The 17,637-nt window shown below is 54.1% G+C and overlaps 4 protein-coding genes and 1 pseudogene across 5 annotated transcripts; 3 read left to right on the top strand and 2 right to left on the bottom strand.

The window, feature by feature from the left end:
• Positions 1-1,212: 1,212 nt before the first annotated feature.
• On the top strand, positions 1,213-2,754 carry BDZ83DRAFT_770519 (uncharacterized protein; the record flags this gene model as incomplete). The annotated part of the gene is given in 3 exon segments (XM_060515346.1): positions 1,213-1,436; positions 1,530-2,421; positions 2,440-2,754. 3 exon segments carry the CDS (start codon positions 1,213-1,215, stop codon positions 2,539-2,541), a joined length of 1,218 nt encoding a protein of 405 aa, XP_060367698.1. The 3' UTR covers positions 2,542-2,754.
• A 1,170-nt stretch (positions 2,755-3,924) lies between these two features.
• BDZ83DRAFT_t90 lies at positions 3,925-4,042 on the bottom strand (annotated as a pseudogene). Its single transcript has one exon. The product of its transcript is annotated as a tRNA-OTHER (tRNA).
• Positions 4,043-4,269: 227 nt separating this feature from the next.
• BDZ83DRAFT_198384 (polysaccharide deacetylase) lies at positions 4,270-5,522 on the bottom strand. Its single transcript, XM_060501645.1, has 2 exons — positions 5,270-5,522; positions 4,270-5,206 (listed from the first exon to the last, which is right to left on the bottom strand). Exons 1-2 carry the CDS (start codon positions 5,323-5,325, stop codon positions 4,522-4,524), a joined length of 741 nt encoding a protein of 246 aa, XP_060367697.1. The 5' UTR covers positions 5,326-5,522; the 3' UTR covers positions 4,270-4,521.
• An 8,080-nt stretch (positions 5,523-13,602) lies between these two features.
• Positions 13,603-14,702, top strand: BDZ83DRAFT_572216 (family 18 glycosyl hydrolase; the record flags this gene model as incomplete). Its single annotated transcript, XM_060504480.1, has 2 exons — positions 13,603-13,975; positions 14,032-14,702. 2 exons carry the CDS (start codon positions 13,603-13,605, stop codon positions 14,700-14,702), a joined length of 1,044 nt encoding a protein of 347 aa, XP_060367696.1.
• Positions 14,703-16,101: 1,399 nt separating this feature from the next.
• BDZ83DRAFT_649496 (uncharacterized protein) lies at positions 16,102-17,620 on the top strand (the record flags this gene model as incomplete). The annotated part of the gene is made up of 2 exons (XM_060510286.1): positions 16,102-16,440; positions 16,511-17,620. 2 exons carry the CDS (start codon positions 16,102-16,104, stop codon positions 17,618-17,620), a joined length of 1,449 nt encoding a protein of 482 aa, XP_060367695.1.
• Between the last annotated feature and the right edge of the window lie 17 nt (positions 17,621-17,637).

Here is a 17,637-nt window from a genome sequence, read left to right as displayed (position 1 = left end):
AGTCTGCGAAAAACAGATGCCCATGGTGAAACATCAAGATAGCGCCTACTTCTCGAGTTTCAACCCAAGGAGGTTTGCTGGAAGCCTATTCTCAATGGTGCAAAGTCTCATTTGCTAGCTCAAATGGAAGGAGAACTTATCCCGAATCAACCGGTCGCCGATATCCGATTTGCTAAGCTCGACCCGCGAACAAGGATATCTAACGTGATGTAAATTATGCGTAGGAATAGGCCATTACCAAGATACTGAAATAAGTAGTACCAACGGTTCGGGTGTAACAGCGGCGGTATGGACTCCAGGCCATGAGCGTATGGTGGTAGCGGAGGCTATGGCTTCGGGAGGAGGAGGAGGAGGGAGAGACAGCTTCGGAATGTCTTCTCTAGGTCATGTGGCAAGGTGCATACAAGAGCAGGAACTGACTGAACAATATGGAGCAAGCATATGTCACAGTAGCAACCAGACTATAACCAATCATGGAACAGCTTAGACGCCCGTCTCTGTTTCACTTCATGCAACCTGCCTATCGGTCAGTTGGTTCCTGTTTGTCATTACTGCGCTGTGTTTAGACACATGTATAAAGTCGTGCAATCCGTTGAGTAATTCGCTGCTGCAAAGTTGGAACTTTCAAAGCCAAATCATTCCCTGCTCATGATAGGATTCCCTGTCACATTCAGCCCCCAAGGTGATATCATTGTCAGGGCTCGGTCCCCTCAAGATGCCGTGTTCCATTTGCCAGGAGTTTATAGATTCTACCTGGACAGCCCGGGTCGGCAAATTGCACCCTCATCACTTTAATTGGCGGAGTCTACAGAGTGCTGTGGAAGCTGGATGTTATGTTTGCAATAGGGTGTGGGCGATTTTACCTCCTGACACAAAATTTCTAGTCGAGTACCTGGCTAGCACCGATGAAATTCCCGAGGCAAGCTATAAGATAGATCGTGTGGAAGCATTTGAGTCCATTGCACGTTATGAACCTATCACAATAGTATACTGATCTTTTGATGACAACACGACCAAAGAGCGGGATTTCCTTCGAATTAATATCAACCAACAGGCTTTCCCGTCATGGGATTCCATCAAACAAGTGCCGAACCCGACAGTATATCTAAGGCTTCAGCCCTGCCTCAGTACGTGGAACACATTACAAGGTACGGTGCAAATAATTGGAACTATTGGAATGTTCTTATACTCTCTTTCAAAGTTCTAAAGGGAATGAGCTGCTTCGTGACGAAAACCGGGTTGACTGATCACTCAATAGATTCACATCTGCCCAGGTCTGCGGGATCAGAATTGAACATAGCTTGTGTTTTGCAAAGCTTAGCTCAGGCGAAGTCTTGGATTAAAGACTGCAAGCATGAGCACACGAAATGCGACATGATTGAGACGAACTCGAAATGGCATCCGACACGTCTCATCGATATCGGCCCTCCGGAAAAGTTGGGAGACGTCTGCCGCATGGTCAATACTGGTGAAGAGGCAATCGAAGGACCATATCTGACCCTGAGTCACTGTTGGGGAGACACTAAGAGTCTCGTCCTGACAAAGAACAATGCTGTTCAGCTCTTTGAAGGCATTCCTTCAGATGACTTACCGCTACTGTACTCAAATGCAGTCTTTGTGGCCCATATAATTGGTATACGATACCTGTGGATTGATGCTCTTTGCATCATCCAAGAGGGAGATGACTTTGCACACTGGCGCCACGAATCAACGCTCATGGATAAAATATACTCTCATGTATTTTGCAACATCTCCGCCTTGTTTGCGGAGGACAGTGACGGTTCCCTATTCAGCAAACGCAATCCTGATGCTTGCCGACCGCCAGTCATCTGGCGAGACGTTGAAGGCCAAGCAATCCCTGCTTTTCTTTCAGACGCGAGGTTCTGGTCTAGCGAGGTTCTGGGGCAACAGGTGAACACAAGAGCATGGGTACTTCAGGAACTTCTTCTTTCTCGACGTATCTTGTTTTTCGGCGAGCGTCAGGTATTATGGTATTGCCGATCCACTCGCAAGGCTGAAATATGGCTCCCTGACGCTCCTATCGAGGATGTCACCAAATTAGGCCGCATCGAAGATCTCCATCTTGGATGTGGCAAAGCTTGCGATAAACCCAACGACGTACGGAACGCACATCTTTGCTGTCATGACATTGTCTCGACATATACTCGCTGCAAGATCAGCTTTCCAGTTGATAGACTGATTGCTCTTTCGGCAGTGGCAAAGGAGATGATGCAAGTGCTCGAGGATGAGTACATTGCAGGCATGTGGCGCCACCATCTAGAAAATGAACTTGTCTTGTGGAGCTCTTTCGCTTTGCAGCCCTCCCCAAGCCTGGGTCCTCAGGCCTACCGCGCTCCAAGTTGGTCATGGGCTTCAGCAGAGGCTGCGGTCGTACCAGGTCGACCATACAAGGACTGCAAGGTTGATAGTTTCATTTAGGTTGAAGATTATTATCTCGAATATGTCACTGGCGATAGGACCGGTTTGGTTTCTGGAGGGTGGCTTCGTCTGTGGGGAACCCTAAGGCAAATGAAGCTTTGATCCTCTGAGAGACGGCGATCAGATGAGGAACATCAAGCCTGGAATATAGTTTCCCAGGTTGATTCCCAAGACGCAATGCATATGTGGGTGAGGCTGGACGCGTTCCACGAAAGTTTTGATGAGCAGAACGCCAACTCGACGCTCTACTTCATGCCAGCTGAATGGAATTACTGGGAAGCCGGCAGAAGCTCATTCACAGCCAATGAGCATGACATCTTCTATGTCTTGTTGCTTGAACTGCAAGACAAAAAACTGGGCGTCTCTCGGCGCCTTGGAGTAGCCTATGCCTATGGTACTGCAGGCGAGGCAAAGGGTAGTGTCATAGCTAGAGAAGAGGGGGAGGACAAGTTTCCCTGCGAAAAGTATAGCGAGGGAAGGCACTTGATACGCATAATCTGACATGCGCTGCAGGCCTTTCTGTTGGATTAACTACTTACACTCTGAGTTTTCTCATACTATTTCATGTTATCAACGTTGTTGTCACGAAAACTCGACCTGCTATCAATATCAAGTATGTGTTTATAGCAAGATATTAGTATATTGACCTTCAGGCTGATGTGCCACGATGGATTCGTACTTCAACGCCCACAGGCGTATCGCGACTCCTGTAGCTTATGACGCTGCTGAGCTATCATGGTCGCTTTTCAAGCCACCTATTCTTGCCCTTACCTTGACAAGACGGCATGGACAGCCTTGTCTCCCTCATTATACCATGAAAAGGCTCCTCTAGACCGATGTCCTCTGCCTTCTTGCCCCCAAGCTACAATATGATACACCTGAGATGCTGAGATGTGAGCGGACGGAAAGCAGCTAGCATCCTAGCTTCTTGGTCAGCACACTCGAGATCTCACCGATCTGCGCGACGTGAGCCATAGGTGAGATCATGAGAGAGTACACGGGATCCTGACGGGTAAGCTTCCTTCCAAGCCACCAGAACCGCGCATTAGCCCTGTGATGGATATGCGAGTGTTTTCAGGCTAGGGAGAAGCTCATCACTCCAATGGTAATGCGCAATAGTTCTTGGCTACCAATCTGATGCAATCATCAAGACTTACCTGCCTTCCCGATGCATGCCGACGTACCCTCTGAGCTTTCATAAAATTATGGGGTCAAATAGCTCAAGAATAAGATCCCACCATCATGTAGAGTCCAGGACAATGTGTGCGTACGGTACATGACTACATTGAGGGGCATCTTTTCAGCCTGACAGAATGTGCAAGACAAAGAAAGGCAAAATCCGATCAACCATTAGACTTCCCGCAACACCATCAGAACCTAAAAGTCTAATCAAACCCTTACGGTCATATGAATTTTCGCTGGCGCTGAAACAGAGGAAAAATTCATGTCATTCATGTGCTCGCACCAGGCAGTACTTGACCAGCTCGATCCAGACGGGACTCGAGCCCGCAAGATTTTGATAAAATTTCGTAACCTTATTGGGGATTTCTCTATTTGTGAAATCAATCGAAGCCAGACGCCCTACCAATTAAGCCACCGGACCGAAGCGAACTGAGATAATTGCTTACTCATCGATGAAAGTGGAACGGTACACGATGGTCTCATAATGTAGAGTGAGCTGCAGAGGTGCGGGGATTGTGGTCTCGAGGTGGATGTGAACTTGTGAAGACGGCGTGGTGGGGCTGCCTCATCTGACTTACACGAGGTTGAGACCATCACCCCGGGCGAGAAAGACCTGATGAGAGGCGAGGGGTTCAGAGACTGATGAAAGACGCAAACATGCTGAAAGACTCATATGAGGTACTAGTAATTTGATTAAACATTGGTATCTCCACGAAATGACTTGCGCCGATGGGGTGTCCCTGGTATATCCACCCATGTGTGTATGTATGTATAGCCGGCGGAAACAAGCAGTGTAATCCAACGCAACCTTGTCCAGAAATTCTCAACGCGATGCTCCATGCCATTTTTACCCAATCCTCACTCTTTCCACGAACTTTCACCACACGAGTCACCGAGACTCTAGGCCTTGTACCAGTTCTCGGGAGCGTCGCCGAGGCACTCTCCGACAGTGACGGCGCGGTAGCCCTTGGACTTGAGGTTGTCGATCATCTTCTGCACCAGAGAAACGACAGTCTGCTGGTGAACGTCGTGGGAGAGGACAATGTAGCTGTTGCCCGCGGCGTCGGCGCTGAGCTCGTTGTTGAACTTCTCAGCCGAAATGTGCGTGGTCTCGGGGGTATCGTTCTCGTAATCCTTTGTATCGAGGCTGGTGTCGATGACGTGGTAGCCCAGGCTAGCCATATCGCTCAGGCAAGCAGCGTCGCAGGACAGGAACGGCGCGCGCATGTACTTGGGCGCGAAGCCGGCGATACGGCGAGTAGCGTCCTCGAGCTGGGTCATCTGAGAGATGCGGTCCGCCGAGGAGAGGGTGCTCAGGTCCGGGTGGGAGTAGGTGTGGGAGCCGATGAGATGGCCCTCGGCCTTCATGCGACGGATGTTGTCCGGACCGGGTGCCGTCTCGATGTTGCCCCAGTTGTTGCCGTTGACGAAGAAGGTGGCCTTGACGTTGTTTGCGGCGAGGGTGTCGAGCAGCTGGGAGGTGTACGTGAAGGGGCCGTCATCAAAGGTGAGGGCGACGACGCCGTTCTGTGTGCACTTAGAGATGACTTGACCGACGGCGGGACCTTGACGGCGAACGAGAGGGCTGTGAGCATGATGTTAGTTTCATGTCTGTGTCCGAGGCCAAGAAGGGCGAGCGGGAATGTACCTTGCGTTGGCGAGGGTAGCCAGTGCAGTGGCGCCAAGAACAGTTGAGAAATGCATGGTATCGGTTGGTTGATGACTAGGGGGATTTTGAGTGACAGGGAAGGATGAGATGTCAGTGAGACTGGGGGACTCGGACGTGAGTAGATATTAAGCTACAAGATGCTTGATTAATCTTGGCTGTGAAGGCTGGATGCAGGATGAAGCAGAGTCGAGAGGTTGGGCAGAAGGGGAGGGGGAAAAGACGACTTATATGAACCAAACTTGGGACGCAACGGAGATGGGTCTGAACAGGGAAACATGGAACAGTTGACGGTCAGAGTTGAAGATGGGCCCAAGCCAAGAGTTCACGTATGGGTCGACCCATCTCCGTACCTAGAATAGAGTCTAATGAGAAATCCGCTAGAAGGTAGAGAACCCGCACGGCACAGCCTGGCGGCGGGGTGGTGGACGGACTGGATAGTCAACCTGCCTCATCGTGGGAGTGGGTTTGAGAAAACGGGACGACTGCGGACCAAAGACGGTGCCCCATCCATCCATCCATCCCGCCTTTCGGATCGCGCAACAGCAGCAGCAGCACTTGCTTGCCCCTCGTCCTTCGCGTGCCCTCGTCCTTACAACGGACTGGCCGCTCAGCCCTAGGCTGCCATAGAGCCTTGGCGGGCACGAGGAATAGCACCCGATGAGGCTCCGATACGAACCACGGTACTTTAGTCATGATGATGGGCAGGGTAAGTTGAGCGACGACGGGGACTGATGATGTGCCGTGGGGGGAGAAGATCCACGGCGCGTTTTGACGTCAAGAGGCTTAGAGGCATGTAAGCTGACTGGACGGAGGGATCAACCTCCTGTAGGCAGACGCAGAACAGGGTATCTTGCAAAAAGAGAGGCGGCCAACAAGAAAAAGGAAAACCGTAACGCATGTAGGTACTTCGGGATGTGGATGGAAGGGAACAGCTCGAGCGCTGGCTCGAGACGTCTGTCATTCTGTCACCCTCGACCAGGTTTTCTGCTCGAAAAACGTACCAGTTGCTCTCGCCCGAACGGCGGCGCAACCAGAACGGCATACTGGCCATGTAGCAGGGGAAAAGATGGGAAAATCAGGCAGGTTGGGCAATACATCGGAAATGGCTGGGATGTGGCGTGAACGGTGCCAAGCAAAACGGTAAGCCTTTGGTGCAGACCTGCGAGGTATCTATTTACGCCCACGACGAACCAAGTTGCGAGCGTTCAGCCAAAGGTAAACGGGGTGGAGTCAGCCACAAGCGCCGCTCGATACTGTCTCGGGATGGACCTTTGAGGTTTGTCGTGCTTTGGTTGCGAAGCTATTGGGACGCCGTTGCGGGACAAAGGCCGCAGATGTGGTGTTTTTTTTTTCTTCTTTTTCTTTTTCCGAGGCTGGGGGTCTTTTCTCATCCAGAAGAGGCCGAAGACGCCAAAATGGCCAGAACCGTGGTGCGCGTCCTCGATGAGAAAGAGAATGAAAACGTGTTTCAGATACTGTAACGAGGGGTTCCCCTCGAAGAATCGAAGGGACCCCCTTTCGTCGCAGCACGGGAACCAGGACCTCGTCGCAGAAGAAAGGCGTGTGCTTTCTGCAGATGGAAAGTACACGGCCCGGGAGAAAGGCGACTCGGCTCACTCAACTCACTCAACACTGGAGGCAGCAGCAACAGCAACAACACAGACTGTTGCATTGTGGCGCGGTACTGCTGGTGCTGAGGTGATCCGGCAATAGCAAAGAAGGAGAAATGCCGAACGAGGCTCTCTTTGGCTCTCTGCCATGTCTCTGGGGCTTAATTGCCCTTAGGGCCGTCAAGCGTCTCCAGGATTTCCAGGAATACCACCACGGGCAGCGGAAGCGTGGAGGCTGGGGATCCCAATGCCTGCCAACCTCTCCACTCTCGCGGATAACCATAGATCGTCCCGCCGATTATCTCGACGTCGCTTCCCAGTAGGGCTCTGCGCTAAGGATTAAGTTACATCGTGCTAGTGTGAATTTGTTGTCCGTCTGCCTGGGGCGGAATACGGAAAGCGCTGAGCATTTCGCAGTACCTAGCTGCCACGCTGCTCACAGTTTTTGTCTCACACACACACGCGCGCGGGAGGAGGAGGAACTTGGAAGAGGGAGGGACGGAAGTGGACGAAGGAGAAGAGGACGACCCCTGGCTGGTGTGGTAAGACGACAACGAAGCTGAGTTGCCGAGTCGCTGAGAAAGAGGATGAACCTGTTTGCATGCTCTCGTTTTCTTGTCTTCCATCTGTTGACTCTGAACTCAGGCCAGGCATGCCCAATGCACCAGGGACGTGTGCCAAGGCCCAACTGCAAACTGCGACTGGCTCGCAGATGGGCTCTCTGGAGTCTCTCTGGATGGCGATCGTCCAAAGCCCTTATGGGAACCCATCTCTCGGCCGGGCGTGAAATACGAGGACGTCGTGGAACTTTGCTGCGATGCAGGAACTGGGGGGGGGGGGTGGGAGGGTTGTCGTCAATTCTCGTAGGATGGACCTCAAGGCCCTATGAACGCCGTACAGCGTGACCTCGAGAACTCTGAAATATCGGAATGCCCCGCGTAAGACGACGATATCTTGGCTCTATTTCTCTCTTCCCGCGCCGCCGCCCAGGCGCATTGAGCGACGAGTGCGCTTCCCGCCTTCAGAACTTGTCATGGTGTGACGGTGAAGCTTGGCCTGTCGTGGACTCGTCCGTCAGCTACTGCTGCTGTTCACCCTCCCAGAAAAGATGGGCAGACAGCGAAGCCGAGAGTCTCAGCGGCCTAGGCCTTCCTTGACAGTTTCTTTCTGATGGTGCCCTGTCATGATCGGGTCTCTCGGTGCATAGTGGCTTGGCAATGCGACCGCCGGACTCTGTTGAATAGGAACTTGAGAACAGTTGAGTGAGAGAAGAGAGGAGTGCTCCCCATGATGCAGCTGCTGACAGACCGGTCAGAAAAGGACCCCTGTTCACCACATTGCGCCCCATGGAAGCAGCATGTCCTCGAGGCCCGTCGGGAGTTGTTCATGTTGCGTTTCTTGCTCTATTGCTGCAAACCTATGCAGAGTCCGCTTCATCTCCATCCGCAGCCTATGTCCAAATTGTCTAGACACCCTACACAAAAGCTATAGAGAGCGAGAATTAAATGGCCGGTGCTCGGAGACGGAGGCTGAAACAAGCATAGTGCGCAGCGCCACGATTCACGGCGCGACAAAAGGGACGAACTCGTTTCTGCCGTCGAGATTGAGCGAGGTCTGCTGATAGAGTTCGATCCTTGGGACTGTCCTGAAGTCTTGACAGGTCAGTGACTGGGTGGTTGCTTAATCAATCTGGTCTTGGAGAGTCTTGGAGAGTCTTGGAGAGACACAGGGCCGGTAGAACAGGAACCATTATTCTGGGTCCAACCCAGTCCTCCTTGAGAAGTCTCCGACGCCGCCGCAACCCGTATCCTGCAGGGGACGTGGGATCCCAATCTTTCGTCTTTTCCATCTTTAGAGGGGGGCCAAGATTCTTGGGTCTTGGCTGTAAAAAGCTAGAGGACCCCAGAAGACCCAGTAGACTAGGAATACCCCAGCCTGCCGGAACCCCGCGTCGTGTCGTACGTCGCATCGCGGCATCGCTTTGTTGGTTCTGTTCTCTGTCCCATCACTGTCCGCGACCACGCAACCGCTACTCTGGTCCATTCTGAAGTAAGTAACAGTCGGGCGCAAGGGAGGCAAAAAAGAGAACGAGAAGATGGATGGAGGTTTGTGCTGACCCGGCGCGGCATCTCATCTTGCCCACCTCCCGGGCAGCCTGACCGCTTGACTGGCCGCAGAGTACATTGCCGATGCAAGTCGCTGAGCTCAGGTTCATGATCGACGGCTAGAAGCACAACCAACGGAAGAGGCTTTTTTTTTCTACTCTGTATGTACTTTTGTCAATTGTGCAGATAAATCAGCCGACGTTTCTACATCAACTACACCAAAACGCTCGTCAGCCTGCAGCTCCATCCAGTGACAGGTCCCTGTTTTTTGTTCTTCCAGACCACCTTGAACATTGAAGCAAACACTCCCCAGCTGCGATGCTACGCTGAAGGTGCACGATGATATCTGGGGAGATGACGCTCGTCGCCTTGGAGCGGGCCCGGGGTGGGACACCCAAGACAGCACTCTCACCATTTTCGGGATAACTGATTTTCTCTGACTGAGACACATGGAGCAATCCGTGAGCTGACAGGACATGGTTCTCCCACGGGACGGCCTTGACGTCAGCCAGAAAGTGGTAGCGATGTTCCCTGCTCTTCGTCACGATGCATGGCCACGTCAGGCGGCGCATCGTCAAAGGTCTAGTCTCGTAAGAATTTTTGTTTGTTTTTGCCCAGCTGAACTGCTAAAAGTCCCATTGGCAAAAACGGAGATATGGATGCGCTCACTGGGAACGGCGCCGCCCTGCTAGACCCCTTGGCCAACGCCGTCGCATCGTATTGAGGAAACGGAACCCCAGACACTCCCAGAGTGGCACCCGGAATACGGAGGACTAGCGACGCCCGAGATCGACAGCCGGGGGCCAATATTGGGTGAGCGGACACTCTTGTCTCCATCTTCCAAGACGCTTCTCAGGGCGGACAACTCCAAAGGGTCCCAATTCTTTGCGGAGTCCCGCCGAAATTCACTCTCTAACATCCTTTTTCGCAGCCTCGTCTTCTCTCTGGTCCTCATGTTTCCGCCGGATGCCCCGACAGGACGCCAAGACCGTCGTACCTGAAGCATGGGCGATTGGAAGGTTTCAAGATCCGCAACAGCATTGATTTGCCAAGACGTGTCGTCTCCTCTGCTCTGCGACTCGCGAGTGACAGCAGTCAAACACGGAGTGACGAACCCCCTTTACGAGTCAAGCGGCCGAAGCTGACGCTGCCGAAATTGAGCAATGGTGCCGGACGCGCGTGGTGTTGCTAATTGAACTGGCTGATGATTGCGACGCTTGTCAGAAACGAGATGGCAAAAGATTCGACGTTTTTGCCCAATGCTTGGGAAGAAACCGTCCCGACTCCCACCTGAGCTACGCGGCAGCACCTGAAGGTTACGGAGCCCAATCCGAACCGCGTGATCGGATGCCTCCTCTTTTCGTCCAGCACCGTCAGAAGCGAGGCGATTGCGAATTGGCTACCAAGTCGCCGGGTGTGATCAAAAGCTTCCTTTGCAGAGGAGTTGCAGGAAGCCAACGCAGGGCCAAAGTAGCTCGATATTTGTTCCTCGGGATCAAGTGGTGTATCGTTCTAGTCTCTGTAAAGAGAAGGCTGGAACACATCCATTAGCGATAGTCCGCAATTGCGGCAGATTGTTCTCGCGGGATGAGTGACCACCGGGCAAGCCGGCAGGTAAGTGCTTGCGTGCTTCAGGATCTGGACCCTCCGCTTCCACGGCGCCGGTGCGGACACCCCAGCCGGCTCTTCGCAAGAGAATACCCATCGCCTCCCGCTGCATTAGACCGGTAGGTATCCGCGGGGTTGGCTCCTCTGGCTCTTCGAGTAAAGACCTGAAGGGACCCCCCGTGGTAGCATGACAATTGGTTGTGCTTAAGCTCCTCATACTTTCCTCCTCTGGGGAAGACACCACCTGGAGCGCTTGCGTTCTACACGCGAGCTAGCTCGTAGCGTCGTCTGCGCCCTCGTTTTCCACCAATCCCTACGTCGTGATTGCAACGTGGGTGGCTGTCATTCTCCCTTGCCTCCCGCCAGCCATGTTGACCCCATCACGCCATTATAAGGGATAGTACTAGATGCAGCTTTGCCAAGCAGGGGAGGGTAAAGGGAGGGGCAACGCGGGGTCTGCCTCTGAAGGGCTCCCAAAGTTGTGCTAGATATTGTTTGGGGAAGTCCTGAGCAGGAAGTGATGTCCCATGACCAGCCTCTCTAGAAATGTTAAGTGTATTTCCAGAGATCGTTGACTCGATGGAAGAAAACAATGGTTTACAGACTATGGATCAACATGGTCTAGGAGAGTCTAGATCTCCCAAACGGAGGTTTGATGCTCGGGCGAGCGGGAGGGATTTGATAGACCATCGAGTCCGTAACTGTCCCGAATCGCGATGGTCAGTTGTCATTGTAAGTAGGCGTTACTATCAAGATGGCTGTCTTTTCGATAAAGATTGTTCCACGAGGCGTCGCTTCATGATGCCATGAGGTTGGAAATCGTATGGATGAAGCCGATGGCCTATGTGGCGCCTTGCGCTTTCCTAATTCCCAGCTACTACTCCAACTTGTGTTTGAACATGCTCGCTTTCATAGAAAGGGGTTCGGAAGCTTTTTCGAGTTAATTCCGCCATGGGGCTTCGTCCACGTACGAGGCTTGAAAGTAGCAGCGCAGAGTCAGAGCCGAGTCCTTCCCGCCACTCCGTCCTGATGACCTCCTCCTTGTAATGGCTGATCCCGTGTATCTCAGGCCTCTTCACACAAAAAGCGTATCTCTAAGTATTGGCAGACGACAAATCGAAGCGATCGAGATATTTCTGCTGTTGTGAGCTTGTTATGCTTTCTGATCGAACCGGCATTCCTTTGTCCCTTTCTTTTCTCCTGCCAAGGCCTTTGAGCTATGTTGACCCAGCTGAAGGGAATGAGACATGTCTGGAGCCTTCCAAAGGTTTGTTGATGCGGCTGAGAAGTAGCTCCAGAGAGAAATCCCGAGACATTTGATTTAATCCGAAGGCAAAGTCCTCTCAAATCAACTTCCGCGCTGCATCTGCCCGCTGTCAAACAGCTGAGCTCTGCGAAAGGCCGCCTTGGCCCTGCAGTCGACCAGATGTCGTGCTTCACGTCGTTTACTTCGTGACCACTGTTCGAATTTTGGTAGAGATCCATCTGGCGGAAATTGACATGCAGCGATGGTGAGTTAGGCCTCGCCAAGTCCACTTTCTCTGTAGTCTTGAGAGATGTCCTTCCGCATGCGGCGGATTGCGCCGGAGCGCGAAGATGTCTCGTGGCGCCGCGGCCGCATTCATCGTGGTGTTTCCTTGTCGCTCATCGGCCGCACCCAACGGCCAAGGCCATCCGTCCGACGCCTCGCCACCAAGCGGTAGCCATGCGTGCCATGCGTGCCATGGAAATGCTCCCTCCACCGGCTGAAGACTCCGTTGAAGGGTTGGTCGCGATGCAAGTCTTCCGGGATATCGGTCCCCGTCCCCCGCGGCCGATGCCATTCGATATGAGCCTTGCAGCCACATGTGCTCTGATAAAGACCTCCTTCCTCCCTGGGCAATCAGCCGGTCAGCGTGCCCTTGAAGTACTCAATTCGCGACGACTTTGCTTTTTGCCGCGTGGTCCTTGGCAGCAGCATCGGGATGCAGGACGAGCCAAGGGAAGTCTGTTTTCCTCCAGTCTCCTTCTCAGACTCCATCTGATTCCTCTCCTCCCCGGGACTCCGCCGTCGAACGGGAATCCCGCCGCTCGATCGAGAACGCGGTCGACATTCCTCCGAGCACACAGCTTGCTTCCCGTCTGCAGGTGTAGATTGCTCCGAATGGTGAAGAGGGGGAGAGCAAGCCTGCAAGTCTTTAATGCAACGGCCTGGCTAAAAAGACGTGCATGGTCGCATTCTCCAAGAGGGAGACAGACTTACGAATCGTCCACATATTTGTCGAGTGGCCTGTCGAAGAAGGCCGCCAAGGAATTAATCGAATTCCTCCAGAATTCCCCTGGAATTCGAGAATTTAGCCAATGTCCCATGCGGTCGGTATAAGATCTCCCCTGGGTTCAGGCACGAAAGGGAGGGAAAAGGGGAAGATCAGGAATCGGAAAGGATTGTTTTCTCCCAGTCTCAAGTCGCGTGCGGTGTCTCTCTTCTTTTAGGAACAAGCACCAGCTCTGAAAGCAGGTTTTCTCGATGACCTGAAGGCTGTTTTCTTCTGGGCTATTTGTTGTTGTCCACCCGGTCGTCGTCGGTTTGTTCCTGGCAAGGCGAAAAGAAAGAACAGACGTTTACGAGAGGAATTGAGGAGAATCAAGGAAGATACGAGGGCAGAAGAGGAGGAAACTTGCACCCGATGCAGCACCTGCCTTGGCTGTCTCCGGCTCCCTCATAGCGATCCAGCTGGGCGCCTTGCAGCGGCATCTGGGGCAAGCACAGCCCCCGGGGGTCTCCACGTCAGTGAACTGGGCCACCCCGCCGCACCCGGACGGGTCCTAAGCTACAAAAATGGCCCGAGGACAACCCCTCCCCCGCGCCGTCCCGCCGTCAGCCTCAGCATTGACATCAACACACACCTCGACCTCGACCTCAATATCGAGCTCAACATCGAGCTCACCGAGACGACTGTCCTTTCTGATCTTCAACCTTCTCGCCCTCACAGCATTCATCCAGCCCGTCATGTCTCAAGGCTGGGTTAACGCCGTCTACTACCCCAATTGGCGGGTGTACAAGGGCCAGACGCCCGCCTCGATGCCCGTCAATGCCGTCACTCACGTCATGTACGCCTTTATCAAAGTCAACACGGACGGGTCACTGAAGCTCATTGACGACTGGGCCGATACCCAGATCCCAGTCGACGGGACAAAGGGCTGTCTCTCGGCCACAGCCAAGCTCAAGGCCTCGAAGCCCAGCATCCGCACCCTCGTGTCCGTAGGCGGTGGCACGGGCAGCGCCGAGTTCCCGGCCCTGGCTGCTAATCCTACCGCGCGCGCTCGTTTTGCCAAGGAGATCAAGGCCTTTTGCGACAAGTGGCAGCTCAACGGTGTTGATAGTAAGTTTTACTATCCTCGTATTCTCACTGGTTTCTGGCTCTGACATTTGTCCAAGTTGATTGGGAACACCCAAGCGACGCCAAGCAGGGCAAAGACTACATCAGCCTCCTCAGCGACGTCCGCCAACAGATGCCAGCGGGCAAGTACCTCATCACATCGGCCCTGCCGCCGGGCCAATGGGTGCTCAAGAACATCGACCTCAGGCGAGCCGCCTCTCTCCTTGACTACCTGAACCTAATGTGCTACGACCTCACGGGACCCTGGACCGACGTCTCGGGCAACCACGCCCAGCTCCTGGCGTCGAAGACGCTGGTGAGCAACAACCCGAACCTTAAAATCGCCTGCGCGGACGGCATCACCTACGTCACGAGCAACGGGTTCCCGAGCCGGAAAGTGCTGCTCGGGATCCCGGCGTACGCACGCACCTTTCCTAATGCGAAAGGGCCGGGCGGATCGACAAAGGGGTCGGCTGAGGTTGATTACTGCGACATGTCGAATGATAGTGTTGATAAAGCGACTGTGGACACAACTGCCGCTGCCGCTACTTATGTTGATCCCAAGTATGGGTTCATGACCTTTGATGTGCCGAGATCGGTGGCCATCAAGGCTCAGTATGCGAAGAGCAAGGCTCTTGGTGGGTTATTCTACTGGACTGGGGTAGGAGATCGGAAGGGGAGGCAGAGTCTTGTCCAGACTGGGTTTAATGAACTGAATGGCATCAAATGAGCCTGGTTCATGCGGGGTGGGGTCGAAAAGGCTCTCGGTGTGTTTTACCATGGATCCAGGTGCATATCCTGGCCTTTGCACGAGGCACATACAGACAGCTGGGTTGGAAAGGCTTGCATACCAAGATGCAGATAGCCGTGAATATGAATAATGAACATAAATCCCAAGTCGTCGGATTTACTATCCAGAGTACCAACTAGCTAGCTTCTTCGCGGACGATTAGGAGAAGGGATCTCGAGATAATTCCAAAACCTTGAGGAATCGATTTGTGGGCCTCTGAGTCGCACGAGAACCTGTTGTGAGACATGAGCCCATTATGAAGGGAGTCCACATGAAAAAAGCGGAAGCGCTCGTGAGACAATAGAATCTAGGAATTGAGCATGATTTTAAGCTTGAAATAGTACTTACAGTGGCGGGTACGTCCCCCGATGAGATTGTCCGGCAAGCGCCCACGGGGTGCCCCATCCGGCCGGTACTGGAGGGGCCGTGATGACCCACTCGGTAGCCGGCAGCGCTCCCATCCAATCGCCGGCTCGTTGTGCAGGGGCCAACAAGCGCGGACCTCTTCTTATTTCTCCTGAGTCCCTGTCACTTTCTCAGGTTCTCCCCCTTGAACACACAAATTCACAGTTCAACAGCTCCTTTTTCGTCTCATCTTTCCGCCACGATCCCCGCGCCATCCCTTCAGGATCTGCCGCCCTGCTACACGAGCCGTTTCACGCGCCGGGCCATCCCAACCAACCGGAGGCTCAATTCTCTCTAGCTGCATTTGAACCTTGTGCAGCTACTTTGCCATGTGGCGCATACCACCGAAACTCTCGAGTCCCAATCTCCACCGAGTTATCCGTTGAACGAGTGTTCGGACGGCACTCTGTCAGCTTGTCACCAGAAAGACGGGAATGATGCGCAGCAGGGAGGGGGGCTTGGCCGAGGAAGGTTTCCCATATTCTCCCCGGGCCCCAGCCGCCAAACGAAACCTCGCTGCAAGATAGGAATCTCGTGAAACCATGTTCAGACCCTAGCGCTCGCGCTTCTTGGGGGAAAGCAAGAAGGGACAAGATTGCATGGGACCGACGATGGCTTTTGGCGTCAATGGGATGGCGCTTGGATGCTCAGTGGCGGATGATGGATGATGGATGATGGATGACGGATGACAGGCGACAGATGGGCTGGTCTTCAATGACAGGCCGAGTATAAGGGTCCATCTGCCGCCCTATTCTCTCACATGAGGTATTTGCCTTCGATATTGCTGCATCGACTTGGTGTTATCGTGGTTTCTTTCCGTGTCTTTCCCCTTTTCATTTCCCTTCGTTTCATTGTCAACACACCCTGCTGTGCAGGCTTTCATTCTTTTCCCACACACTCATTTACTATAGGTTTTCTCTTACCATCCATCACCATGATTTCTCAAACAGCAACCTTCCTGGCTTATGCCACGCTTCTCGTGTCCGCCAGCCCTCTCGCCCTTCAGCGCAGGGCCGTCACGGAGCTCAACGAGGAGGCCACAAAGGAGGCGCATCCCCGCGACGACACTGCCACGCGCGCTTTCTCTGACGTCCAGATCAAGACAGCTGACGAGAAGTGCCTCTTTGTCGACAAGCTGTCCGGAGACTTCCGGGCGAACCTTACCCCGATCCAGGTAGCTGATTGCGGAGCGACGGACGGCCAAGGGTGGGACGTCATCACTGCTGGAAAGCACAATGACCAGCTCAACTCGATGCTCATCGTCAGCACTCTGGTAAGTCCACTCCCTGTATCCCCTTCATGTGGGTTCCCAAGAGAAAGGGATGCTGACTTTATGACGACAGACGCAAGCTTGCTTCAACTTTGACCCTCGTCGCGCAGCGGGTAATCAGGTCAATCTCTTCTCCTGCGGCGGACGCGCAGCAGGCGAGGGCCTAGTCACGGACTCCCAGCTCTTCGCCGTAGACAGCGGAGCGGGACCTTCGACCTTCCAGCCCAAGAATGAGAAGGGCAAGTGTTTCGCGGTCAAGGGCAAGGTGGTGGACATTGCGGACTGCAACGCCGACGACAAGGCTCAGTCCTTTGCCTTTGGCGGGAAGCCTGCGTTAGTCGGCGGAGGTGCCGGCGCAGGACGAAATGGGACTGGCAATGGGGCGGATAACGGTGCTCAGCAGCCTGCGCCAACCACGACAGCAGCGGCCGTTGTGACGGGGAAGCCTTCCGCCGGATGCGATGACCACGACGAAACCGTCACCATGACGCTGACGACCACGATCAAGCCCGGCCAGGGCAACGCCCCCGTCGCGACCGCCAAGCCCGAGGCAACGTCCGCTCCGGCGGCAGCACAGCCCGCCGCCTCATCGACCCCAGCCGCCGGAAACGGCCAGAAGGGAAACATCCCCGCCGCCAACTCCACCTCGCCCGTCCCCGTCTCCCGCGCCGGCGGCACTCTGAACCCGACCGCCGCAGCCGAGGCCAACGCCTTTGACGACACGGCCACCCGCGCGTTTACAAAGGTGGCCATCCAGGCGCACAACGGGCAATGTCTGTCCATTGACCCCACCGCCGGCGACTTCCGTCAGAACCTCATCCCCGTCGCCGTGACGGCGTGCGACAAGGCCTCGCCGAACCAGCAGTTTGACGTGATTTCCAAGGGAAAGCATAACGACGGCAAAGACGGGGCGATGCTGATTGTCAGCAGCCTCACCAACGGGTGCGTCAGCACTGACGGACGGCGGGCGGACGGTGACACGGTCACGCTCTTCTCGTGTGGAGGTCGTGCTGCGGGCGAGGGGCTTACGAATACCGGGCAGCTGGTCAAGGTCTTCGGAGACAGCTTCTTGTGGTCGCCTGTGAATGATGCGGCCACGTGTGTTGTTCCTGGGAACCAAGGTCGTTTGGTTACGGCTGCTTGCAAGGGGGACAATAGTGAGACGTACAAGATTGTTGCTTAGGAGACAGAGCGTGGGTG

Source organism: Colletotrichum acutatum (assembly GCF_030867785.1).
Source record: "Colletotrichum acutatum strain CBS 112980 chromosome Unknown BDZ83scaffold_23, whole genome shotgun sequence".
In the NCBI taxonomy this organism is placed as follows: Eukaryota; Fungi; Ascomycota; class Sordariomycetes; order Glomerellales; family Glomerellaceae; genus Colletotrichum; species Colletotrichum acutatum.
This window is presented reverse-complemented; position numbering and strand designations above follow the sequence as displayed.

Coding starts and splice junctions, on each gene's coding strand:
- BDZ83DRAFT_198384 (XM_060501645.1), bottom strand. CDS start 5,325: ATGCATTTCTCAACTGTTCTTGGCGCCACTGCACTGGCTACCCTCGCC. Junction 5,207..5,269: donor GCTACCCTCGCCAACGCAAG/GTACATTCCCGC, acceptor TCATGCTCACAG/CCCTCTCGTTCGCCGTCAAG.